This window comes from Cottoperca gobio, chromosome 6 (genome assembly GCF_900634415.1).
Source record: "Cottoperca gobio chromosome 6, fCotGob3.1, whole genome shotgun sequence".
Lineage (NCBI taxonomy): Eukaryota > Metazoa > Chordata > Actinopteri > Perciformes > Bovichtidae > Cottoperca > Cottoperca gobio.
Genome location: NC_041360.1, coordinates 9,580,791 through 9,607,536, shown reverse-complemented (window position 1 = coordinate 9,607,536; position 26,746 = coordinate 9,580,791). Strand labels below are relative to the sequence as shown.

General features: G+C 41.4%; 3 protein-coding genes across 5 annotated transcripts; all 3 read left to right on the top strand.

The window, feature by feature from the left end:
* The first annotated feature begins 1,613 nt into the window (after nt 1-1,613).
* Nucleotides 1,614-8,053, top strand: mlc1 (modulator of VRAC current 1). Of its 2 annotated transcripts, none has more exons than XM_029434834.1 (12): nt 1,614-1,861; nt 2,198-2,523; nt 3,122-3,211; nt 3,523-3,576; nt 3,670-3,771; nt 3,892-3,993; nt 4,113-4,184; nt 4,265-4,381; nt 4,501-4,557; nt 5,850-5,972; nt 6,246-6,407; nt 6,757-8,053. In XM_029434834.1, exons 2-12 carry the CDS (start codon nt 2,260-2,262, stop codon nt 6,832-6,834), a joined length of 1,221 nt encoding a protein of 406 aa, XP_029290694.1. In that variant the 5' UTR covers nt 1,614-1,861; nt 2,198-2,259; the 3' UTR covers nt 6,835-8,053. The 2 variants fall into 2 exon arrangements, with proteins under 2 accessions (XP_029290694.1, XP_029290693.1); XM_029434833.1 differs by having other exon boundaries at nt 1,615-1,861; nt 6,754-8,053.
* A 1,234-nt stretch (nt 8,054-9,287) lies between these two features.
* On the top strand, nt 9,288-19,231 carry panx2 (pannexin 2). 2 transcript variants are annotated; one of them, XM_029434813.1, is made up of 7 exons: nt 9,288-9,374; nt 11,526-12,186; nt 13,153-13,185; nt 13,473-14,587; nt 14,962-15,094; nt 16,190-16,375; nt 16,942-19,231. In XM_029434813.1, exons 2-7 carry the CDS (start codon nt 11,958-11,960, stop codon nt 17,307-17,309), a joined length of 2,064 nt encoding a protein of 687 aa, XP_029290673.1. In that variant the 5' UTR covers nt 9,288-9,374; nt 11,526-11,957; the 3' UTR covers nt 17,310-19,231. The 2 variants fall into 2 exon arrangements, with proteins under 2 accessions (XP_029290673.1, XP_029290674.1); XM_029434814.1 differs by lacking the exon at nt 13,153-13,185.
* Nucleotides 19,232-19,271: 40 nt separating this feature from the next.
* trabd (TraB domain containing) lies at nt 19,272-26,288 on the top strand. Its single transcript, XM_029434772.1, has 10 exons — nt 19,272-19,359; nt 19,902-19,942; nt 20,354-20,420; nt 21,058-21,224; nt 21,574-21,714; nt 22,259-22,369; nt 22,532-22,671; nt 23,511-23,683; nt 24,279-24,375; nt 24,465-26,288. The coding sequence occupies exons 2-10, from the start codon at nt 19,919-19,921 to the stop codon at nt 24,646-24,648; spliced, it is 1,104 nt and encodes a 367-aa protein (XP_029290632.1). The 5' UTR covers nt 19,272-19,359; nt 19,902-19,918; the 3' UTR covers nt 24,649-26,288.
* Nucleotides 26,289-26,746: the final 458 nt, after the last annotated feature.

Below are 26,746 nucleotides of genomic sequence, written 5' to 3'. Positions count from 1 at the left end.
GATCTTTATTTATATTTATTGATACATTTTGGTGTATTTTTTGGCTCGTCAGAAAACCTTTATGTTTGCTCCATGCTATGATGAAATGTCTGTTATTTCAGTGTCTGGGAGAGCCTATTGAAGATTTGCCAGAAAGTTCAAAGAGGTGGAGGTGCAGAGGGGGTGTCACGGTCAGAGAGAGAGAGAGACAGACTGACGTGTGTAAAGCAAGTCAGAAGGGGAAAAAGACACCTAGAAAGAGAAGTAGAAAGAGAGAATCAAAGCTGTGGAGAGAGAACAGACGTGGCCTTGTCCTCGACTCGTCCACTCTCCTGCAAAAGAGGCTAAAAGCAAACCAGTGAAACTCTGTACTGCTGTTGTCAATGAGATGCTGCACTTTTCATGTAGACATGCACTGTGTATCGTTTTAAAACAACAGATTCATTGTGTTGTTAGATGATGCTCATTTTTACAGTAATTAGTAGTTGTTGTCCTCGGCTTTGCGCCAGCCTTCTACAGGAAACTCAAGTGCCAAACATGATACTGAAATGTGTTTTTCATTATGTGACATAAATGTCAGATGCAGCATAATTTTTTAGCTGTTTATGAAATGCTAAACTCTTCAAATCAAATTGCTGGGAGTAAACAATCCTGTCCAGAAAGACTCTTTGTCATTTCTTTCACATTCCCAGATATTGAATTGTGTCTCATCTAATCAGTGTTTGTCCTCAGATCCCCTTTAATGTCTCCAGAGAACTGTTGCAGCATACTTTTCTCTCTTTGAGTGGGTATGGTACTTGCAGTGATGGTGTGTGTGTGTGTGTGTGTGTGTGTGTGTGTGTGTGTGTGTGTGTGTGTGTGTGTGTGTGTGTGTGTGTGTGTGTGTGTGTGTGTGTGTGTGTTGGGCAGACACATTAGAATGGTGAAATGCAGGGTGACAGCAGTTGTTAGGGAGTCACCTAGGTTACCGCCTGAGAGTGCTCCGCTGTGTGAAAGACTGAATGGAATCCTGAGGTGCACATACATGTACATGCTTTTACACTGACACAATGAACACACTGTCACACACACACAATGTCGTCACCCAATAGGATTTACTCCTGAATGAATAGTTAAGAGATTCTTATTTAAAAGCAGAAATTATCCATCATCAGCTTAGCTGTGTCAGACAGGAGACCATGTGATTAAGCCGTGGAAATGTCTCTGTTGCCTCTTTTCTAAAGCACTGCTGGGCATCTTAATTTACTGGGCTGTGAACTGCAAGCAGAGCTCTAAGTAACAACAAGAGAATTTGTGAGGGGAACTCCACAGGGGACACATTCAACTATATAGGCAACTGTTTGACACTGCACATTACAGTTTATGTAGATTTCTCTCTGTGGCTGCTTAATTTTTCTTGCTATGAACTGGAATTTGTAAGTCTTTGTGTGTTGCCATGCACTCATTTCTGAGTGTCTTTTGTTCCTTTTTGTGAGTGGGTTGATGAGCATGTGTGTGTGCATGTGCAAGTGGGAGTGTAAAAGGGGTGTTTGCCCTACTAACTCTGCCCCCAGCGCGAGCCCCTTCATCCTCCCCTTGTTGTCATGCACAGGCGCTCTCCCTTTGGCACAAAGTGGGCTGGCAGCACAAGAGCCATGTGTTTTCACTCCACGCTTTGAAGGGCTCAAACAAACTTTTCAGAACTGTTTCTGAGAAACGTTGTGTAAAGGGAGAGAGAAAAACGAGGAGTTGGGGGTGAAAGAGAGTGTAAGTTTGAGGGAGAGAGATGGGGAGCAGAAGGAGCTTCAGACTAAAACAAGCTGTCTTCCATGTGGTGGTCTGATCTCAGTTACTGAAGGATACTTTCTGTTGGACAATATTTCTGCAAGAGACTCAACAACAGGTAAGTGTGGAAGAAGCAACATGTGAAAAATAAGCTGTGTAAAGGAGGAAGATGAAAAAAGTGGCGTCCTTTTTTACTCAGGCAGGCAAAAGGGAGGGGGGGGGTGTTTTGGAGAAACTGCATGATTAGATTAGCAGCCTAATGACTTGTTTTCTTTTAGTTTAATTCACTTATCATTGATTTCCCCTGAATTCCCATGTTGAAGTACTTTGATTTCCATCTTAATTTAAAGAATAAATGTATTGCATCCTGCTAATGGGAACAGCTGTGAAGAAAGATGTTGAAAATAGGCCCTGAACTCATGCAGCTTTCACAATTTTGTTCCCCTTTTCCCAGAGGCTGTAATCCTCACTCGGCATTTCCTATCCCATAATTGAAGTTAGCCACCAGCTGTTTCAATGATGCAGTCCGACGAGCTCTCAGCCAGAGAGGAGTTTACCTACAGCCACATGCCCACTCTGGAGAGGGGCGGTGGTGGGACGCTGGGAAGACGGGGCGAAAGGGGAGCAGAGAGAAGGCCAGACAGGGGGGAGCGGTATAGGCCCGAGCGCGACAGCTTCACAGTGGACGTGAGGGCCAGTGACCTGCAGCTGGCCCAGCCGGAGCCTCTAAAGCACCCCTGCTTCAGCTACAGGGCCTGGCTCTACAGTGTCCTCATAGGGGTGAGAGGAAAGATGGTCAGGGAGAGGTACAAAGGAGGCACATCACAGGGTATATCTATTTAGTCCATAACACACACACATTTTTAAGATTGGGGTGATCTTTTTCTGATGAAAGAGTATCCCAATCTAGAAATGTTGATGGTATGGTGACAAGATGCCCTGTTTTGTGCTTCCACGTTTAGGTGAGGAACAACATAAAACAATATGTCTCCAGAATGTGCAAACTTTAATAGATTACTACAAAAAAGTGTGTGAGCATTTAATCTGAGGAAACAGATACATAAACCCCAAACTTTATAAAAGTGGATATAGATGGGACTGCTCCCTGTCAGTATTTCACATGTCAGCACCTTTGTGTTGTATCTGGTTAACTGATCACTTCAGATATTTGTATTGCTAAAAATGTGTGCATGTGTTTGAGTGTGTGAGAGAACGTCAGCATTCTTGTGCAGTCTTACTGTTGAACGCATTTATGAGTGTCTGTATTTGCATGGGCATGCATGCCTCTGTGTGTGTGTGTGTGTGTGTGTGTGTGTGTGTGTGTGTGTGTGTGTGTGTGTGTGTGTGTGTGTGTGTGTGTGTGTGTGTGTGTCCTCAGGGCAGTCTGCTCATCACATCTGGTTTCTCTCTGTACCTGGGAAATGTGTTTCCTGTTGCCATGGACTACCTGCGCTGTGCTGCAGGCTCTGTAAGTGACCGTCATGAAAATGTATTCACAGTCACATACATATGCATCGCTACCTTAATAAGTTTATACATAATGGGCCTCATGCAGTAACATTTTATTTTATTCACCAAATGTTCTTAACCAAAAGAAAAAAACGTTGTGGGTACGAACAAAATAAGGACAAATTGAGGATATGAATAGAAATAAAAGTTTATATATTGCTTCCTGGGAGAGGCCCCATTGTTTAAATAAGACTTGTCATGTCAAAAGGCCAGTGACACATAAGCTAAATACATAAATTCAACAACTCATTTGTGGCTGTTCTCTGACAGGGCATCCCTGCAGCGATCGCCAGCTTTGCCATTGCCAAGAACAGACACGTTGCAGTGAGTAAACACACCAAATGCAAAATAAAAATGTCTCAAAGCAAATGAGGCTAGATACTAATGAAGGTCTCATATTTTCTTGTTTTTTTCAAGGTGTCAGATTTCCAGGTGGTCTACGTGTCAACATTTGCCGTGACAACCACCTGTCTGGTTTGGTTTGGATGCAAACTGGTCCTGAACCCTTCTGCTGTCAATGTAAATTATTCATAGTAAAATAATGTAAACTACTAATTTTTTGGTTGCATATAAGCATATGGAGTGATTCTTCAGAAAAAAACATGTCTCTGCTCTCCCTCCCGCTTCTTCGGTTTTCAGATCAACTTCAACCTAATCCTGATGATTTTGCTGGAGGTGTTGATGGCCAGTACTGTGATCCTGTCAGCCCGCTCTGCAGAAGACTGCTGCTGCCACAGGAAGGTGTGTAATTAAGTGATTGATTGCTTGTATTGCCCCAGCTGATGTGTCTTCCCTCTTATTCTCCATATGACTTTCACTCTTCCATACTATTTCCTCTCAACCTTTTGTCTAACTTTTAGCCGGTGACTTATGACAGATCTTTGGTTCTTCCGCCTGCAGTGTTCCCCACTCGAATCCTTAAAGCGTATTCTGTGAGTAGGGTTCAGTTGTGTTGCATATGATATTTCTGTCTGGTCAATGCTTATCAATCCCTGAAGAACGTCTCTGATAGGTGATCGAAGTGATCGTGGGAATTTCTGCCGTATTCGGAGGAATTATTGCACTCAACATGGACGCTTTGCTACCTGGCCCTTACTTGTCTGTCACATTTTTCTGGATTCTTGTTGCTGTAAGTTTTTTTTAATACTTTTCATTATGACAGACATTGCAGCTCAGGATGATAACTAAAATGCCGCCCTTCTCTAGCATTATCACATCACTTTGTGTCTCGTATTTAATCCTTTGCAGTGTTTTCCGAGTGCTATTGCCAGTCATGTCGTGGCAGAATACCCCAACAAATGTCTGGTGAGTACAAGACAATACTCTAGTTGTTGGAGCCCCAGTCTTGAGAATGCTTAGTACACTCAAAGATGGCTTAATATGTAGGGTAGATCAGTTAAATTATTTTATTTTGAGCTGTCAGTCTTTGTTAGAAATTAAATACTGAGACTATTCTATGACTGTGACCTCTAGAAGGAGGTAGTATGGTATCCTGACATTTGGATGCATGATGATGCAGGAAAATGCTCTGTCTTGGTACTGTTGGATCTCAGTGTAGCATTTGTTGCACAGTAGACCATAGTATCCTAATCAACAGAATTGGGTGTGTAACTTTAGGTCAGCCCTGCAGTGGTTATCCACATACCTCTCTGAAAAGAGTTTCTCAGTTGCTGTTGGTAACTTTGCATCTTTATCCAAAACTCTGTATTGTGGTGTGCCCCAGGGTTCTGTCCTAGGTCCTCTCTTGTTTACCTTGCTTCACTTACACGGTATCTCCTATAACTGCTATACTGATATTCAATTCTACATCTAATTTAAAACTCAAAATGTAACAAAAGTGCCTATATTTTTGGATGGCAGATCATTTCCTGCAGCTTAATTCTGACAAAACAGAAGTTCTTAATTCTGCTATAGGTGTCAATTGACCAGGCATTGACTCTTTTGTTTGATTCAGTCCTGTTCTCCAGCTAAGAAATATAACAAAACTCAGGCTCATTGTGTCTCAAGATGAGATGGAGCCCTCTCGATTATTATAACTCTCTCCTCACCTGCCACAGCAAAAGATCCCTGGATTGCTTATGCATGGTCCAAAATGTTGCTGCTGAGCTGTTGATCAGGTTCTCTTAAAGGGTCTTATGTGATACTAATCTTGGTTTCTCTTCACTGGCTTCCCATCAAATTCAGAAATCAAGTCAAGGTTCTTACTGATAGAGCTCTTCATGGTCAGGCACCTGCTTACGTTAGAGATCTACTGCAGCACTGTGTCACCAGTAGGTCTCTAAGGTCATCTGATCAGGGTTTGTTGGCTCTGCGTTTGAGGTTGTGGCTCTTAAACTTTGGAAAGCTCTCCCTTTGGACATAAGATATTTGGACACACCATTTTAGAATTGCCTTTGTGTAATTTTCCAAAATGTATTTCTATGTTATGGTGTTTTAATTTTAATGTAACATTTTATTTTGAAGTACTTTTTGACGTTACGCTATGAGGAAGGATTATCTTTATCATTTATACCTACATTTCTCAATAGTACAAACTACATGTTTGTTTGTTTTTTCCTCTGGCTCTACAAACATTTTTCTCTGTTCTGGTTTCTCAGGTCGAGGTGCTGATTGCCATCAGCAGCGTGACGTCTCCCCTGCTCTTTTCAGCCTCCGGCTTCCTCTCTTGCAGTGTGATCAGCTTTATCGAAATTTTCCTGCATGATGTGCCTCCAGCCAAGGTGAGTTTAATGAAGTGAAAATTCACCAGTGTTGTGCAATGTGCAGGCTTTCTATGAAGCATTACCTTTCTAGCCTTGTGCTCCTTTTGCATTAGAACTACAGGAACATATTTCAGAGAAACTTTGAAATTGAGAACTTTCATTCAATCTGAATTATCTAATTTAATTTGTGTGTGTGTGTGTGTGTGTGTGTGTGTGTGTGTGTGTGTGTGTGGTGTGTGTGCGTGTGCGTGTGCGTGTGCGTGTGCGTGTGCGTGTGCATGCGTGGTCTAGCAATCCTACGACATCCTGCTGCTGATTCTGATGGTGCTGCTGCTGGTGCAGGCAATTCTAACTTCAGCCACTGTGGTGCACTGTGCCACCTACAAGAGTCAGCTCCGCATGGGGGCTCCAGAGTACAACGACAGCATGCACACCCCGACCCATTACTATGAGGTAAAAGCAGGAGTATTGGACACAAATGGACAAATTTGTCAAATCTGTCTTTTTTCCTCCTTGTCTGTCCACTTCCAACAAGAAACATTTGAGATGGTGGAAGATTATCCATTTAATTCTCTTCCAGGTGTTCTCATATATATATAGCTCATGTAAATTGCATTGAAATATGATAGCGTAAAAATCTAAAAGTTAGAAACATATAAAAAACACATTGTGCTGCTCATCCTTCACACATCATGTATCTCAATATGTGTTTCACCTTTCCCCTTCCACATTTAATCTCTCTCTCTCTCTCTCTCTCTCTCTCTCTCTCCTTCTCCCTCTTCTTGTTTTGCTCTCTCAGCAGCAAGCAGCCAATGGAACGCTGCAGGATTTTGACAAAGACAGAGCCTGGAAGGCAGTTGTGGTCCAAATGGCCACATAGAAGTTTAAAGAGAAGTGGAAAAAGGGGGGAATAAAACAAACTCTGTTTGCACAAGATTACAATCCTGAGACACACTGTAAGACAGAAAAATCACTAAAGACGTATTCAGAGATGAAGAGAGAGACATAGAAGAAAATGGAGAAGAAAATAAAGAAAGCAATATGAAGAAAGAAATATAAAGAAAGAAATATAAAGTAAGAAAGAAATCAGAAAGACAGAACAGTTTGAAAGAATGCAAGGCAGAGAGTAAACTTTTTTCTGATTTAGTAATGTGCATAGATAATGATTTGATGTCTGTTTTGTTTTTATAATTGTTGCCTGCAGTGAGCATTATTTGACCTGGGAATTGAAATATTCTCTGTAGTTCAAGGTATTTCTACATTGTGACCGTATAGGTACAATGATCAATCATGTGAGTCAATGTTTTTAATAAATGTTTCGCACTTGGGCCCAAACACAAAGTTTTATGATGTCTCAAAATATTGTAGTTTTATAAGCATCATTGTTGAGGTTGTACTGTAAGATCAAGAGGGTGTCAGCATGTTAAAGAAAATGCATGTTATGTTATTATGAATTTTTCGTTTTTTCACCCCTGCAAAGAGAATGATATAAAATGAGAAATCTATGCATTTTTGCTACTTTTATTACACAGCTGACAAATGTGTGATGTTTTGAAACAGCCTTTATAGAAGTGTTTTCCATAGATGAAATAGATCCTAAAGAACTTTATTCTGTGTAGATTTCCAAATAGTGAACACTGATTTATGTCTGCACTTTCTTGACTGTTAGTTTTGCCATACTGTATTTTGTTCATTACTAGGCCTGATGTGTTAGTAGCTGCAACAGTTTATTACAAGAGAATTGATCTACCTGGATATTGCAGATTAACTGATATAAATCATTTAAACTGAAACAATGTTTCATTTAGGAAAATAAAATGTGTGTTTAATGCTCTCTTGATCAATCTGCTGATATTGTATAAAATGCAAGATGACAGGCAACACATTAATTGGATTCTATAATATATATAATGTAGTCCCGTTCAACATCACCTTCAACCATGACCTTAATGATAGATATGTAATTAAATGTACACATTGCTGACAACAACTGAACATTATAAACTTCATAAAGTTAGAATTTATAGCAGGGATGTTGTATGGAATCGCAATAGATTGTACAGTTGTACCTATTAAAGAGAGCTGAGTGCATTTCTGAACATATTAGGCCTATAATTATGAAAGGACATGCTGTGTTTTTTTGTTCTTCGAAACGAACATCAGCAAGATCTCTGCAACGATGCCGAGAGAGAGAGAGAGAGAGAGAGAGAGGAGAGAGAGAGAGAGAGAGAGAGAGAGAGAGAGAGAGAGAGAGACTATATTTGGAAGCAGACGTGGTGAGGTGCGGCTTCCCAACCGGCGGAAACCGGCTTGAGGAAAACTGACTTGTGGCTCAGTCCGGCTGACGAACATCGAGAGCGCGCCACAATCGCGCGTCCACATCGCATATCAAGAATCCCAATAGAGAGCACGAGGCAGCTGGAGGAGAACTGACCCTGCTCAGCAGTGACGTAGTGTTATTAAGTAAAGCCAATCTGTGTCATTCAGCAAGAGCACTATAAATAAATATAATAAAGCCATTTATTTATTGTGCTTCCCTAAGAGACCTAGCCCTCTAGAAACGATCTTGTAACTGTCTTCACATAGGCATATCTTACAATACAAGAAGCCCATGCAGGGCTCCTCCAGTATCAGTTGTAGAAGATTCAACTTTATTTTAAACTTGAGGTTTCATTGTATCACGAAATCCAGATGCTCGCCACACCCAGTGAGTTTAAATAAAAACAAAACAAGTGTCTTTCAAATCAAATCAAATGTATTTATAAAGCCCAATATCACAAATTATACATTTGTCTCAGTGTGCTTTACAGACTGTACAGGTTACGACACCCTCTGTCCTTAGACCCTAGAACCTCGCATCACACAAGGAACAACTTCCTAAAAGAAACCCCATAATTAAAGGGGGAAACATGGAAGAAGCCTCAGGGAGAGCAACTGAGGAGGGATCCCTCTCCCAGGATGGACAGACGTGCAATAGATGTCTTTATGAGTCCCACACTCATAGATGATGGGCTATTTATCTATTTACTATGTATGATGATTTATCCCCATGATGTCACTGTTATACTCCACTATAATGTTCATATGGGAATTTATATCTGTAATATTTCAATGATAAACCTAAAAAAATGATAGATATGGATTTCTGCAATATAAGTGTTTGTTTTTTCCTTGTGACTCTCGATCGCATTTTCTGGTGGTGTTATCTATGAACTCGAGCATCTTAACGTGTTTTCTCATCCTCTGTTCCTGAGGAAGAGGCTGGGGAGGGAGGGGAGAGATGAGCGGGTCGGAGGGAGGGGGGAGGGGGGAGCGGGAGGGGGAAAGGCGGAACAAACCGGTGTGCTCGGATACATGCTGTAGCTGCTCGCCCGCACTGCAGATTAACTCTTACCATGCCGGGAGATGCAGCGAGACATGGTGAGTGGATTCTTTATTATTTCCCCCCACTGCATGCACATGGCTCGTTGTTTAGCACCACAGAGTGAATGGGGCTAGTCGTTCCAGTGTGGACAGGTGATGCTGCAGGTGTTGAGCTTCTTAAGAGACTCCGACAGTCTTCTCGCTCACACACACAGACACAGAGCAGCGCACACACTCAAACACTTGATGTTTGGCAGCTCGTCTCTGGCTATTCTGGAACTATCCGCCGCTCAGGTGCTGAAACGGCTCCTCATCTGCAATCTGCTGCAATGGTCTCTGGTGGAGGTGTGCTCCTCCTGGTTGTGATTTTACCGGCGTCCTAGACTCACAGACCTGTGAGGAGACAGCATTAGCTCAACACGAGCTAACTAGAACATAATGATCCTCTGATGAGATGTTCCTGCAGTGTTCCCATAGGGACTTACTGACGAGGCAAAAGTGAGAAAACACTGTGAGACTTTATGCTGTTTTTTTTTATCTGTAATTGTATCTTTCTAAAACTCTGCCATGGTTAAATTTGGTTAAAAAGTGTCAGGTCCATCCACACTGAAAGTTCTTCCCTATTCAGCCATCATCTTCATAATAAATGAATGAGGCTCTTCTCCTTCAGCTCTTGTCCAGAAGTTTATAGCTCCATCCTTTTGTAGCCGGCTGTGCTGGTTATCATAGCTAAGCTGGATGCTGTAGTAGCCAAAGAATGTGGGATTCCCTCTCTAAACACTGGTAGCATGGCATTATCTGTTGGACTGGAGCAGAGCCAGTGGCTTACAGACAGCAGTGCAGCCTCTAATGGAGAGCCTAAAAAGTGATACTGCCCCTTTAAATTTAAATTATGCAAAGTTTATTTCCCCTCTTTCTTAAGACAGTGTTTGAGGATAAAGTTATCTTGGATGTCACTGGGCAGAGCAGTGTAAAAGCTGTACTCTATGTTATCCCATAAGGGACATCTTGTTCTCTTTTGAAGGCAAGGCACGTTTATTTACATAGAACATTTCACCAATAAGGCAATTCATAGTGCTTTACACAAAAACATTAAAAGCCTCAAGCTAAAGTGCAAAATAAACACATTATAAAATTACATTTAAATACAATAAAAAAAGATTAAACATTAAAGAGCCAAGAGAAAAGAAATAAAAACAAGCTAAAATAGAATAAGAGAAAAATACAAGAATAGAAATTACACTGCTTTGATATAATACAATGTATAACAGAGCATGCAGCCTTAAATAATTCTCCTGAGATAATATTTCAAAGACATCCTCCCCTTATGATCTTTCTCACTGTGCGGGTGAGAGTAAATGCTAATTGTCCCCCTGTGCTCATGTAACCGCAGTCTCAAGGTTCCACTCCCCGAGACATTAAGCACACTTTCCAGCCCTGGATTAGAGGGTTTGGCTTTTAAAGAGGAGAGGAAAGTGAGTTGAGGGAGTAATGGGGGAGAGTAAGCAGGAGAAGAAGGAGAGCGAGAGGGTGAGGGTTGTAGATGGGAAGGGGTGATGTATTCACACTGCTCTCGGAGGACATTCACGTAACCTTCAAGTGCATGGAGCATGCAGTAGAAGCCAATTCCACCCTGCACAAGCATATGCATGCTCATGTATACATGCACACTAACTCACACTCACATACAAGAAATGCCACTGACATGTGTGTTCACCTCACATCCCAGTGTGAACATGCTGTTCCACAGAGATAATGACTGCCAGGAGTGGAATAGAGCAGAGTCCAACAAATTATTTCTCAAGACAAACAAAACATTTGTCAATCCACTAAATAAATTCTGTTTTTAGTCACTTTCAGGATGGCATACTCCAGAGAGGATACATTTGCCCTTTAGTGTCCTTGCATGATCAAAGGAAGGCAACCCCCCCCCCCCCCAGATGTGACCACATTCACACACTCCACTGGTCACAGAGTGAGGATTAGTCGTCCTCAGCAACATGACTGCACTATAGAGGACGATTTGTGGGAACAGAGAGCTTTCCTGAGGAAGGTGGGAGACGATGCTAATTCACACTATGGCTCGTTTGAAAGATGGTGGCATTAATTATATATTGAACTTGTTCCCAGAATTGGCATCTTGTACCTCAATTTATTTATTTTCTATGCACACACTGTACCGCCCTAATTGGTAATCTTGTCTTTCAGGAAAGGATTGATCAGAATTTCCCCTGACCGAAGCTCGCATTACAACTCTTTAGCCAGCAACCACTCTCCCTGGGGATCGCAAGGACGCCTCCTAAACTCAGCTCATTCCTCAACCTGCCACACAGTGTGGACTGAGGCCAGGCACTGTAGAAATGGGGCAAAACATAAGGATGCGCACTGAAGAGGCCGAAAGAAGAGTGTGCTTTTGAACGTTATGCCTGTTCTTCTAAAGGAGAAAAGCTGTGGGAAACTGTAGAAAACTCAAAGCTCTGAAGAACACAGACCACACAGTATGAGCTTTCCCATGTATGGTGACAGGGGCTGAAGTTGGCCACACATTCCTGTGTGTGTATCACACTGTTTTGAGGAGAATTGAACTTCAGCAGGCCTCCCCTCCGGTCCAGAGGGAGGTTGTGCCCTTTGGGTTTCCGGATGCAGAACATCCTCGATCAAAACTTAGACATGGCCACGGCTCTTCTTGCCGGCGAGAAGCTGAAGGAGCTGATCCTGCCGGGCTCCTCTCAGGATGAGAGGGGCGGGCTACTGGCTGGCCTCTTGGTGCAACTCAAACTGGAGCTGCCCTTTGATCGCGTTGTCACTATAGGGACGGTCATCATCCCCATCCTGCTGGTCACCCTCGTCTTCACAAGGAACTTTGCAGGTGAGACTTCTGCCACTAGAGGCCACAATATCTACAGCTGTTACCCCAGTATATTTTGAATTTGCCATGCAGTGCTTTTGTGTCTTCTGTGAATGTGATAAGTAGAGAAAGGAGCAATGACAAGTGCATCGGAGGAGTAGACAAAGAAAGACTATAGAGCAACTGGAGGTAGGAGGGGGAAGAGGAAGATGTTTTGTTAGGAGGCTGGGTGTGATGCGAGAGATGTTAGTTCACTGCTGAGTCAGACTCTCTGCATAGCAGCATTAACCATCTGGGACTAAGCGTTTAGCTGGGTGTTTAGACAAATTCCTCACTCTACAGTGTGTGTTAGAATGATAGTAAGGGCATTGCGAAACTATTTTTTGATGACTCACCATCTTGTCTTTTGTGAATGTAACAAAGTAATATCACTGCACATATTGTCCTTACCTGTAACATAGAGTAATACATGCTGACTTTCAAAAATAGTTTTAAAATAAAAATTACAACGTTTATTTTGATAGCAAGAAAGCCATTGTATCAGATGTTTCTGCACTCAGTTCAAAATATTAAAAGTGGACTTGCTGTAACCCTGAACCAGATGGAACTGATAGAGCACAACTTCGACAGGAAAGAGAGCACTCACTTCCTCTATCTGAGCCAGGCAGATCAGCATTTCAAAAAGCAGTGTGAGTGTTATCAGAGTCACACAGTGCTGTGGGCTGAATAGATGAATGATTCAAAAAGATTCTTTGAGATACAGCGCAAATAAAAAATAAACAGATCACATATTTCGAGATATTTCCTCAGAAAAAGTGAACATATCATTGCAAGTTGCTGCAATAAATATGAAAACCCCAGCTAACCCAAAAATGCCCAGTTTAACCATATAATCTTAAGCGTTATTTGGAAGTGAAAAAAGGTGAGCAATACATTTAAATCTATTTTAGAGCTACTGAATGTTGTGTGTCTTGTGTGCACATGCAGTTTTACAATGGATGATTGCAACAGATATTTCAGGTATGTTTACCTTCTTTCACTTTCAAGTGCTTAAGATACAAGTGCTTAAGGGAATTTGTTTAAACGTATTTGTTTGTCTGACCTCTCATGTTATCACATTGCCAGATCTTGAATTCGAGAGCAAAATGTTATAGCTGTTAGAAGAATGCTACATTCTGGATTTTATATTCATAATTTCACCTCATCACTCCTGTCAGCTAATATACTTCATTTAGATTATAAACTATAATCATCCAACTTGTTTAAGAAATGTTTGTGCTGATTCTTTCTATCTGTACATTCCTCAGAGGAGTCCATATACTGTTACACACCGCACAACTTCACCAGGGACCAGGCACTGTATGCAAGAGGCTACTGCTGGACAGAGCTGCGGGATGCTGCACCTGGTGTGGAGTCTCACCTTTGGCCTTCACTATTTGAACACAAGTTCCTGCCCTATGCCCTGCTTGCCTTCGCTGGAATCATGTACATTCCTGCTTTGGGCTGGGAGTTCCTTGCCTCTACGCGGCTCACTTCAGAGCTCAATTTCCTGCTTCAAGAAATAGATAACTGCTATCATCGAGCCGCTGAGGGCCGAGCCCCAAAGATCGAGAAACAGATACAATCCAAAGGACCTGGCATAACTGAGCGAGAGAGGAGGGAGATCATAGAGAACGCAGAGAAGGAGAAAAGCCCAGAGCAGAACCTGTTTGAGAAATATTTGGAGAGACGAGGCCAAAGTAACTTTCTTGCTAAGCTTTACCTGGCACGCCACCTGGCTATTATCTGCCTCAGTTCCATGCCAATTTCCTACCTGAGCGCCTACTATGCCCGACAAAAGCAAAATGAGTTCACCTGTGCGCTAGGTGAGCCCCCAGACATTAGCAGCTATTACGAGCTGAAGCTCAGGGTCAACTGTAAGCTGCCTGCGGTGCAGCTGCAGCGCATCATGGCAGCAGTAGATATCTCTCTGCTCTGCACTATGAACCTCATCATCCTGCTTAATTTGCTGCACTTGTTTGTGATGCGCAAGTCCAACTTTGTATTTGACAAACTGCATAAAGTTGGCATTAAAACACGGCGGCGCTGGCAGAAATCTCAGTTCTGTGACATCAACATCCTGGCCATGTTCTGCAACGAGAACAGGGACCACATCAAGTCGCTCAACCGGCTGGACTTCATCACCAATGAGAGTGACCTCATGTATGACAATGTGGTCAGGCAGCTGCTGGCTGCACTTGCACAATCTAACCATGACGCTACACCCACTATGAGGGACTCTGGGATACAAACAATCGATGGGAACATGGACCCCTCTGATCTTGGAATGGGAGAGATGGCTGGGGAGCCGCTGGTCATCAAACGGCCCCGCAAGAAGATGAAATGGATCCCAAGCTCAAATCCTCTTCCTCAGCCTTTCAAGGTAAGGCCTGAGAACAATTTCCCAGTCTCCAGTTATAATTCATTAACATTAATTCAGCATCAATGACAGCAGGAAACACATCTAAACCTGCTGTCCTCTAGAAACAGAATAATACTTACTACAAGAACTTGTTCACTGGAGTACAGCAATTCATATAAACATGGACTGTATGTCTGTTCATGATTCTTCCAACTGAGCCATACCAGCTCTTGATAAGGGCCTCTTTCTCTAAAGAGGCACAGGAAGTGCTCCTCATTTAGGATTTCCAAAATATGAAGAACACTTCAGTGCTGCTGTAATTGTTGAATGACCTGAATTGAAGTTGAAGCTGCCATATAATGCACCTGTTTCTGTGTTTTCTGTCCTTTGCAAAGGAACCCCTTACCCTGACACGTCTGGAAAATAGCACAAAGCCTGAAAAACCCAAACCCGTCCGACGAAAGGTGGCAGACAGCTTCATTGCACCACTCCTGGATACCAAGAGCACACAATATCCTGCAATAAAAGGTATGCAGCACTACAAACAGTAAGTCTGTACAAATGCTTATTTCTAGCTGTACTAATCAATATTTCTAACAATGAATCAAAGGCATGGAAGACGGAACATGCCAAAATAAAAAATAAATAAATATATGACTCAATAAATTAATTAATATGCCATTAAATGTACCAGAAATTATATCAAAATACCTTTTATTCTTTTATGTATTTAGTCATTATTAAAGTTATCTATTTATTTCCCCAAACGTATTGATTTCTGTATTCTTTCTTTTTACATTTGTTTTATGAATTTCTGCTTCATTGTGCACATTATTCATTAAGCTGTCATTCAAAGTGTGTCATGGGGTTAACTTTTCACCTATTGTTTAATGACATCAGAGTCATCAACCAATGACTGGAGTGCATTGGAGTGCATAGATCGACTTTATATGCTGGCTAGCTAACACTGTCTGCTTGTCAACTTCCATCTTCATCCCCGGCACCATACAGCGAATATCTATATATATAACAATATCTGTTGCAATGATCCATTGTAAAACTGCATGTGTACACAACACTGAGTACTGTGAGTCGACATGTAACCATTCAGTAGCTCTGCATAGTGCATCAACAGTTTAAACCAAATGTAACTTTATTGCTCACCTTCATTTCAGTTACAAATAATGCTTAAGATTAAACGGTTAAACTGGGGATCTTGTGTTCTGCTGCCTCAGATCTTTTCTCTTGCATTCTCCGACCTGTACAGATGTGCAGATAAACCGACTGAAGCTGAACTGTTTCGCGGACCCACCGCCAGTCTCCCTCCCGAGGTTGAGCTCGTTCGTGGGATCCTGATCGGAATTATCGCCAGCATTTATCCCCGGAAACCTCGCTTTACATCGACAACTCTGCATTTTCCCTCAGCTGGAACTTTTTAGCATCTTTCAGCTAATTGTTTTGGTTTTACGGCCCACAGCTTTACTGTCTAGGTTCACTTTCACAGCTTTGAGTTGTTTCCAGACGCACCAGGCAGCTTTTTAAGCATACTTTAGATTAATGATCTGCTTTTTTGATGTTATGTTCCACTTTCTTTTAAGTTAGACTTTTCATTTTCAATCGTAGATTTGAGTGGGATGGAGAAAAAGCACCCTCGCAACTTCTCTCTGGACATCCACCCATACATGCTGACCATTCGTAAGCCCAAGGTGGAGGCAGCAACTGCAGAGCCTCTGCCCTCAGTGCACAACCTGGATACAGCGTACCTTGAAGGCACCCACACTATTGTTCATGTGTCGGGTGCAATTACAGGTAAGCCTTCGCTCCAGCTTTCTCTGGGTCAGGGTAGAACTTATCACATTTTAATTGAACCATGGCTTCAAGGAATTAGTATGCAGCATCCCATCTCCTCTAGTTGTACCTTGCATACGCTTGCAACCACAGCCTGGTCCAGACAATGGACATGTTGTTTTATATGGAAAACTCCACTTGCTTAATGAATATTGTTAATGTTGCCTTTCATAATGGCCGATCAGTCTTAGCATTCAAAAGGTTAGTGATGAGGAGAACGGTTCTTTTAAGTAACTTTTAAGTTTCTGTCGTTCAACCGACACTAACAAACTGACTGAACGAGTGTCACGTTGAATGAGAGTCAAGCTGAAGTGTGTGAGTGTAGAGCAGGGGCTCACAGAAGTTAACCCTGCATTCCTCTTTAAGAGTCGTTCAAAAAGAATGATTTGTTCGCAAATCTAACGTCATTTCAAAAGGTGCTGACCTTTGAAAGAGTATAGGAAATGTTGCTTTCAGAAAAGGGACACACTGCATATACTTTTACGTTTTCATTTGAGACTTTGACTTTCTCCTGTCTCCCTCTACAGAAACTAAGGTTTGCTCTCCAAAATCAACCAACACTGCCTTTTCTACGATGACCCTGCCCACCACTACTTATGTAAATGGCGTGAGCCCAAACCCACCGTCCAGCGAGGACCCCCTCAGTCCTAAATCCTCTCCTCCTCCTCCCCCTCTTCCTTCTCCTCCTCCTCCTCCTCCTCCTCCTCCTCCTCCAAGGGATCCTCTCACTCAGACGGAAAACCCTGAGTGTCAGCCACCACCCCTGACCAGAGCACCTACACACCAGCTGATGAGCATACATCATACTCTGTTTGAGGGAGAAGAGGATGAAGAACACCGTAGGGACAGACTGGCCGAGAGACCCGGGGAGCTCATCACCGCTGGGGAATGTTGAAGGAGGAGAAGAAGAGGGACGCTGAACAAGATTCCTCTCGCCGAAACTACACTCTGCGCACATGACCACCATGTCAATCACTTCCTATCGACAGCCACCTCTACTCTTTAAATTAACTCACACACTTCTGTGATGGGTCGATGGGACATTGAGGACATGACATGGAACTCTAGTAGTCGTAAAAGCGAAATGACTCAACTTTTAGATGGTAAAATTAATCAGAGGGCATTAGACAAACGTATTTGTATTTGATAATGTTGACCAGAGTACTGCTGTAGGAAATGATGTCACATTCATGTCTCAGGATGACTGTGTACAGCTAAACATCCTCAAGTGAAACCAGCAGTGGTATAATTCAACACGGTGCTACAGAGCAAGGTCAAACAGCTATATTAAAAAAGAGCAGCAATGAGAAATGAGTGAGCTTTCTAAAAGAGACACACACCTTAAAAGAAGACTGCATTACAGCTTCAAACTATATGTATTTCAAACACATATGATAGCGCTTAGTCCCTTTATCCCAATAACCAAGTAGAAAGGTAGCTCACGCAATACAGTTGAGATCTGCACAATTAATATGCAAAAGATCACAATATATTTGTGGCAATAATGTATGCGCTTACGGCATCGTATCTCACAGAACGCTATATACATGTATAGACACTGTATATGACTCAGTGTTTATGGGGAAATTATAACACATGTTTCATGGCTTTATCGTTGCCATTTCACCGTTGATTAGAAACGTGTATCAGATCTTGACTCAACTATATTTGCACGTCATTAATAATAGGTAAATTGGAATAATTATATAAAGGAACAGCATAAGAACAGACTCGACAATGAAAGGGTGGCGTTGTGAGGTGACGTGCAACTACAATATTGCTCAGAGAAACTGTCAGAATTGTCTAATAGGTGCCAGACATCTAAGACAGAAATACAGTGTTGTGGTTGTTTTCTTCTTGAAGACATTAAAAGCAGCTCCAATATAATGAATGGAGCTGGACACACTGTTAAAGTATGTGACTATTGTGTTCTGCTGGCTCCTCGTGGGAGTGCTGTGATGTGATGTGATGTGAATGAAGTGATGAGTAGATGTTAAATCCTTTCTTACTGGAAGGTTTATGACTTGATGACGAAGTTTTTGATTGCCATCTGCTGTCTCCAACACAATCTAAATTTATGTTGGTAGTTTGGTAGCCCTGTCTTACATTGTGCCAACATCCGCTATGAAGGACTTATAGTTACAATGGTTGATCTGTAATTTGTAGTAGAAACCAAGCATATAGGATATGTTAGCACTTTTCACAGGGAACGAGTGAGTGGACAAGGGGATGGGTGCCTACCACAACCTCTCCAGACACATTTCTTGCAGGTGCATACATTAATACAGGAACTTCAATAAAGGAACTGCCAGCACTCACTTACACACCAATATGACATCTACTGTAGAAGACATTAGTGCTGTCATCAGGGGCTTACCTACAATATAAGTAGACATATGCATACTATACACATCTTTTTATCTTGGGCATTCAGTAAGCATACACTTGTGATGAGAGACAGAGTCATTTGTATCACTTCCACTTATATTTAGGTGGAAATAACACATAATCCACCTTATTGTCATGTTGGCTCAAAATCCCCTTGTTAGACTGCTCAAGCACACTAAATGCATCCAAAAGCACTTTAAGACTTGTAGCACGAGTGGGTGTTAGAGCATGTTATATGTTGAAACACAGCTCTGCTTATAACTGACTTTTTCTGTGTAGATTTTAACATTGAGACAGTCGAGGAGGTAAATCTGTGACAGTCTTAATGCTACGGGAAACGTGGGGTGGGGGAAGAGTCCAGACTTTGATTGTACTGTGTGAAATGTTATAACGGAAAGTCATTAAAAACATTTTCACTATCAAAATAAATGTGCGCGTCCCAACAATGAATGACTACATGTAACAGAATGCACTGCGGCTGTCAGATTCAGCTGAGCACTGGCTGAACTGCTGCTGTACGGGCGAGTTGCACACTGACATACGGGCTGGCTTGCTTAGTAAGTTGTTGATGTTTGTTTTGAGACAACTATCGTGTATATTACCAAATGCCTTGTACTTGATAATAGCAGTATTTGTTGTCAAATTGTTCTGTTTCAACCTGTAAGATTTGAAGAAATTCTTACCGGGGCTTGCTAGCCTACATTAGCTTGAGTTAGCTGTTATCATCATCCGGTAGCTAGCCAAGCTGTAACACGCGCAGTGTTTAGTTAGCAGTCCCGTACCTGGCAGTAACGCTAGCTAGTTTGTAAACCTGTCCCCGGCAAGTCACTTCTACTTTAGCTGTGCGAAACCTTGTGTTGATAACCTTTAGTCGTAGCGATGGCCTCGTCTGAGATAACGTTACCTCTTTGATTTACTCTAACGCTAATAAGTCAGTGAGTCACAACTTTATGTTTTAACGTTACAGAGTTACAATTGTTAGCTGCGTTTTAAAGCAACGTCAGCAGTCAGTAACGCTGTACTGTAGCTAGCTGTGTCAGTGAACGTCTCACAGCTCAGTGGTAACGCATGTCTTCATCCTGCTCTCTGTCACACGCAGTTTTAAGTGCTTCAAATATGGATCAAGACAACAACTCAGAGGTTTGTAACACCTGTGTGTGTGTGTGTGTGTGTGTGTGTGTGTGTGTGTGTGTGTGTGTGTGTGTGTGTGTGTGTGTGTGTGTGTGTAAAGTAAAGAAAAGAAAAGAGATGTTTTTAACTGATGTTTTGTACGATGTCTGCTCACTGGGGTAAGAGGTGACCCACTGTCTTGTTGACTGTTTTATTATGGTTTGTAGTAAAAAAACACAGGTTATTCTGTTGCTAACTTGTTTAAGTTGTTTCTCAATGATTGCAATCCTAACTTGCCTTAAGCAGTAACCTAATTATGTGCAATCAACTGGCCAGGTGGACAGGAATAATCTCTTAATCTTGCACTGATGTAAGCATGCCCTGTGTCTACAATATCCTATTGTTGTTTTGATGTTTTATTGTCTTTTTGATGTCTGTCAGGATGAGTCAATTGGCCCATCGGAGGACCCTTCAGGAGAGGAACTGCCTTGTCTACCTCCAGGGCTCTGTAAGCTGTGTGTATGCTGTATTTCATCAGAATGATGGCGTAATACCGCATTTTGTTTGTGTGACTGTTTGCCTTGTCATGTCATTTCTCTGTTTTGCAAAATGTTGTATTAAGATTTTGTCTGAGACTGGATAGTTTATCAACCTGACAGTTCATTGCAACAGCTTTTTCATACTTATTTTGAATTTTAAATAGTAAATCAACATGACACAATAATGAAAGTCTTAGAAATGATATGCTCTGTACAGGAAAGGGACTTGCTACTAAAGTTCCCGGAGCAATGGTAGATTACCGCCACATAATACAACATACCGTAAGAATACCGTTTTTCTAGAGGCTAATGCATGTGCTGATGGTTTTCTCAATAATAGACTAATGGACTTTTGTTCTGGTGTGCATGTAGTCCTCTAGACTAGTGTACAGCTGTAACTTGACTCTTCATCAGCAGAGATGCTGCTTGTGTGAAAAGGATTTAGATGTAAATTGCTATAACTAGTGTGTTAAAAAATAATAAAACTATACAGATTTGCTCAAAAAATATCCTTCATATAGTAGTTATAGTGAGAGATCAAACACTATAGTTGTCCGCTTGTGTTTTTTCGCCCTTTTAATAACTGTCTCTTTTATTCCTGTCTAGCGGATGGTGACACAATGGAGCTGCTTTGGCAGATGAGATCCCAGCGCCGCCAGTCGTCCCCTGAGCTCCCAGAGACGGTGACCCTTCTAACGGCCCCTGACGGCAGCCTCCTATACCTGGTGGGCACTGCCCACTTCAGTGACAGCAGCAAAAAAGATGTTGCCACGGTGAGCCAATGAGAATTTCCGACAGGATTTGTACAGTAGGCTTACACCCTTTTTAAAACGTGATGTGTTGTGAATTGTCAGTGAAATAACGGCGTAACTCTGTGAATGTGAAGAAGTGGTGTAGAGTAGCGCCTTGAAGATGAGTTGGCCCACCTGTTTATACTGTAATTAGGTTGGCATTCGTCTTTTGCCAAACATAAGTCTTCTTTTTTTCAAAATTGATTTTTTTTGTCTTCACTTCCTCCCTCACTGCTCATTTGCCATTTGTCTCTTTCTTGCCCACTTACACATTTGTATCCGTCTCTGCCTCTTATATTACAATAAGCTGCTCTTGCTCTGCCTTACACAGACGATCCGCGCTGTGCAGCCAGACGTGGTGGTGGTGGAGCTGTGCCAGTACAGGGTCTCCATGCTGAAGATGGACGAGAATACACTGCTGAGGGAAGCCAAAGACATCAACCTGGATAAGGTTCAGCAGGCCATCAAACAGGTCAGGCTTTCAGAATGATGGGAATTAACAATGGGGTTGTGAGAAACATCAAGGGCCGATAAAATGGAGGAAGTACCGTATATTCTGGATAAGGCAGTAATGGTGTTGTTTACGGTGAAGCATGCACTCAATGGTAATGGGGAGACAAAATGTCTCAGATGCACAAGAAGGATTAAGTGTCTGTGCCTTTAGTAAATGGTAAATTGACTGCATTTATAAAGCGCTTTTCCCATCTGCGATCACTCAAAGTGGGTCAGCATTTGCCTATTCACACACATTCATACAGAGTCAGTGGCTACCATACAAGGGGCACATCATCTCGTCAGTAGTGATAACCATTCACACACACTCACTCCCCGTTGGCCATCGGCAGCAATTCGGGGCTGGGGATCGTCTTGGTTTTCCAAAACTATGTTTATGTAAGTGCAAAAAAATAAAGTGTGTCCTACAATCCGTGTATTCATACACTCATATTTAAAGAACGAACTCCGAAAGCATATCTGTGTTTCTGTGAATGCTTATTTCTGCCCTCTGTGTTTTTCAGAATGGGCTGATGTCCGGCCTCATGCAGATTCTCCTGCTCAAAGTTTCAGCTCACATCACAGAGCAACTGGGCATGGCTCCTGGAGGAGAGTTTAGGGAGGCCTTTAAAGAGGTGAAACATACACAAAAGAAGTAAAAGATATATATATATATATATATATATATATTTTTTTTTTTTAATTTAAGGTAGACAATGGTTGTTTAGTGTTTGGTGTTTTTTTTTTTTATTCCGTTTTTAAAAAATATTAAATATTAAATTTAACTTTCCTTACAGGCTGGACAAGTGCCGTTCTGTAAATTTCACCTTGGGGACCGGCCGATCCCCGTGACGTTCAAGAGAGCCATTGCAGCTCTCAGTCTGTGGCAGAAGGCCCGTCTGGCGTGGGGTCTTTGCTTTCTGTCAGACCCAATCAGGTATAAGCTCACCTTCGTCACTTTTTGTCATAACACAGTGTTTTAAGAAAGGCTGTTAAGGAAAGAATAGTGATTTGAATGTCTCCAGATGATCGACATATCCGAGCAATGGTTTTAAAAAAGGAGTTTAAATGTAAATGCCAGATAGAGAATTGTGTGATTTTGGGGAATTGCAGTAGCAAACATTTTGCTTTGAGCAATTTTATGCCTGGAAAAAAATGCAACTACAGTATATTTGTGAGCATCATGGCTAGCTGTGTGTTCTGTGTCGAACTAGGGAATGTGCGCCCTCACATATTTTACAGAGTACATGCAATTCTTTTAACTGCCGATGTCAGTGAGATCTGACTGGAAGCATTCTGCATAGTGTTTGTGTGTCCATCTTCTGACATCTCTTGAGCCTGTTACATTCTCTGCGAGGGGGGACCTAAACAGAATATATGCTTTTATGGATGTTTTTTGAAAGCCAAACTTCTCCCACCTCACTATAGCTGCGCCCTGATTCATCATGAGTTTTGTATTTCTAGACTGAAAACACAGCGGCTTGACAATACTGTCAAAAGCTTCTCCAATCTTTTGCCCAAATATGTTAATTTTGCACTAAAGGGCAGTAAAAATGACTAGTTTCACCTTTTAAAAAATATATCTAAATATTAAGGGATAAACATTGTTTACATCTTGTATAAAGACGTTTTAATACTGGATGCTTAAAAACTGTTTCAAAAACATAAATGCAAACATGATTTTAGAGAAACAAATCATGCACTTCATGCATTCTTTACTTTATACTGTCATAACCAAAGAAGACCACCAGTGACTGTGTGTGTGTGTTTGTTTAGTAAAGAGGATGTGGAGAAGTGCAAACAGAAGGACCTGCTGGAGCAGACCATGTCAGAGATGATCGGCGAGTTTCCTGCTCTCCACCAGACCATCGTGGCTGAAAGAGACATCTACCTCACGCACACGCTCCGCCAGGCTACACGCTGTGTGGAGGCACCCCATAATGCCCAGAGTGCGTATGACACTGTTCAATAATCACTGTTCTCCTTCACATGTATGTACGTTATATGCATGGGTTGATGCATATTATTATTCGCATGCATATCATAAAATAAAAAAATTAGTTATTTTACATCTCTGTTGCTCTTTAGAATTGAGCCATAAATGGTTTGAATTTTATTGTACTTTTTAAGCTTAGTGTCAGAATTGCATACCTGTGCTTGATATAAAATGTTCCCCCTAACAAGATATGTCAACCTACTGTTAGTATATCACTCATCCAATATGTTACTAAATAGTTGCGTAATTAACCGACCAGCAATGACAGTGTGGTTTGAATGCTACAGAGACTGCTCATACACATGCTGAGTCATGTTGTGTATAAACATATCCCACTATTTCACGGAAACAGTGGGATACTTTTATGTAGGCATTGTCAAAATAGTTTGTTTGTCATTTATACTGAAATCTATTCCTAGTGTATTGGATGATTCATTTCTCAGTCGGAAAGTAACTTGTGGTTTTTGTACATAGTGGAAGAAACATGTGGCTGCAGACATGTTGATTGTTTATGTAACAGAACATTTTATCCTCATTTCTTTTCACAGAAGTGCCTGCTGTGGTGGTGGGAGTTGTAGGGATGGGTCACGTCCCTGGCATCGAAAGAAACTGGGAGAAGCAGCTCAACATAACTGAAATCATGAGGTAAATGTGTTACGTTACAGATAGTCAGTAATACAACATTCTGTAACAACTCCACAGCTGCTAAATGTGTCTGTCTGTCTCTCCGTCAGTGTTGAACCTCCCTCACGTTTTGGCTTGGTGCTGCGCACGGTCATAAAGGGCGTCATGATGGGAATGCTGGGATATGCCTGCTACCGTGCTGGAGGGAGTTTAGGCAGAGCGCTGCTGTCTTTACCTGCAGTCGAATCTTTACTGGAGAATCTGCGGCCACCCCCTGCTCTAAGCCAACAGTGACACGACCTTTTGACCTATCAAAACAATGCATTTTTCACCAATGGCCTTAAAAACAGGAAGTGAGATGGGAGGAAAGGTTTCACCAGCCCAACCCATGAACTATCAAGGACCTCAGGGGGTTAGGAGCCTCCCGCCTCATATCGATGTCCCTGTACACGCAGCAGGGCCGTACTGCCAAAGAAATCATGACAGTACTCTTTATTTTCTTTCATTTTTCTTTTTTTGCAAATCCTGCAATTTGTAAGGTTTACAAATGCCAATAATTCATTTTTGAATAGATTTACTTTCCATAGACAGTTTTTATTTGTCAAATATTATCGGATTTGTTTTCAGTCACATAATGTCTGGGATATGACCGAGACATATTCCGACAGGCACACTTTTCTAACGCTGTCTCCTTATTCCTTCCTCCTTTTTGGTGCCAGCAAGCAGTTTTGGTAATAGGCCCATTTTAAGATCAGCACTTTATAAGAGAGTATTGTACTGTACATGCAGCCTATGGGAGGGTGAAGAAAATAAAATATCAAGTCAGTCAAAACTAAACTCATAAATCATGAGCATAATCTAAGACTGGTGCATAAAGTGACCCTTAAGGTGTGAGTTAAATGTAAAAATACAGTCCGAGTTGGAATGCTGACCATCATTTTCCTAACTCTTAAAAATCTATTATATTCTCCAAAACGTACGTAAAACACAATTATTTCCCTTGTGCACAGTCCTGCCCACAGTAACAGACAAGTGCCTCCTATTGCAGCACTAAGGGCTAACGGTGAACTAAATAGAATGGCAAAAATGTGTTGTATGCATCTTACATATACTACAACTAAATGGTCAATGCAATTTTCTAATATTCTGTCTTTATATAATAGGCCTATTTTATGAATACTGTTGCCCTAAATATGGACCATTGACTTTGTGTTGTCTTGGCTTCAGTTATAATGGCACCATAGCCCTTCATTTTATGATCACTCATACATTCAACAGAGACCTGACGCAGGTAGGGCTTAAATGTGCCTCAGGATGAGCAATGCATTTATCTTGTCATTTGTATATTTGATTGTACCTCCGATATGAGGCACTCTCACATGTTGGCTTTAACTGGCTCCATCTGTGAGTAAGGGTTCATAGTTGACACAAAAATATGCATCTTGTACAGAAAGATGATGAGATTGGTCAAAGTTGGGAGGTAAAGCCTTACACTGCTATCACTGCTGCCTTTGACCTTCAGATTGCCTCATCTGCTGAGGCTTTATGTTACCAACGCTGACATGTATCCATACGGAGCTTCGTATTGCATGTGTAAAAATGAGCTATATGACATCCCTGCAGCTTTGGTATGTAAGCGATGTACCAATAATGTAATAGTATATACTTGGTTGCAAGCCAATAAACCAACATCAATTTCCAGTTATTCACAATCTTATTTTAAGTGATTTCATGTACAGTACTGGAATTATTTGGATGTGTTTATGAGCGACATGAAAGCTGTTTATTTGCTGTCTTTAATTTGTGAAATGGTCCATATAACTAATATGGAACTTGAGTAAATGAAGCAGTGCCACAAACATTAAGTTGTCCATTAAACTTACTCAGATAACCTGTCTTCCAATTGATAAATCAATTATATTGTCTAAGTTAGAGATGAGGATATTGGAGCAGTATAATACAGTCAAACTTAAACGTGTGTGTCCGTCTCCTGCCCACATCATTTCCAAAGGTTTAATCTGTTGCCAAGAGAAAATGGTATGTTGCTGTATGATTTGTTTCCGTGCACTTATGTGCTATTGTCATTAACAAACCAAACATATAACAATTCATTATTAAAACATTTTAAGTAAATATGATATATATTTTTTGTAAACCTTGTTGCATTACATTAGCTGCAAAGGTTTTAATGCACTCAGTGATGATTAAGTTACCTATGACCAGAGCCCAGACGTTTTATTGGATTACAATGATGTATGTAGCTGTTTATTTGGGTTAATCAAATAATGACTAACTTTATTATCTCTATTTTTGTTAACTTAGTTTGACATTGATTTTAGTTTCTCTTCTTTTTAATGACAAAAGGATAATATACTAAACAAATCAATCATGT

Bases quoted from the DNA above. Each gene is read 5' to 3' on its own strand.
- mlc1 (XM_029434833.1), top strand. From the start codon at position 2,260: ATGATGCAGTCCGACGAGCTCTCAGCCAGAGAGGAGTTTACCTACAGC. The intron at 2,524-3,121 runs GTGAGAGGAAAG...GTGTGTCCTCAG, and splicing joins TCTACAGTGTCCTCATAGGG to GGCAGTCTGCTCATCACATC. The intron at 6,408-6,753 runs GTAAAAGCAGGA...TTGCTCTCTCAG, and splicing joins CCCCGACCCATTACTATGAG to CAGCAAGCAGCCAATGGAAC.
- panx2 (XM_029434813.1), top strand. From the start codon at position 11,958: ATGCAGAACATCCTCGATCAAAACTTAGACATGGCCACGGCTCTTCTT. The intron at 14,588-14,961 runs GTAAGGCCTGAG...TCCTTTGCAAAG, and splicing joins CTCTTCCTCAGCCTTTCAAG to GAACCCCTTACCCTGACACG. The intron at 15,095-16,189 runs GTATGCAGCACT...TTTCAATCGTAG, and splicing joins ACAATATCCTGCAATAAAAG to ATTTGAGTGGGATGGAGAAA.
- trabd (XM_029434772.1), top strand. From the start codon at position 19,919: ATGGATCAAGACAACAACTCAGAG. The intron at 21,715-22,258 runs GTCAGGCTTTCA...TGTGTTTTTCAG, and splicing joins TTCAGCAGGCCATCAAACAG to AATGGGCTGATGTCCGGCCT. The intron at 23,684-24,278 runs GTGCGTATGACA...TTCTTTTCACAG, and splicing joins GGCACCCCATAATGCCCAGA to AAGTGCCTGCTGTGGTGGTG.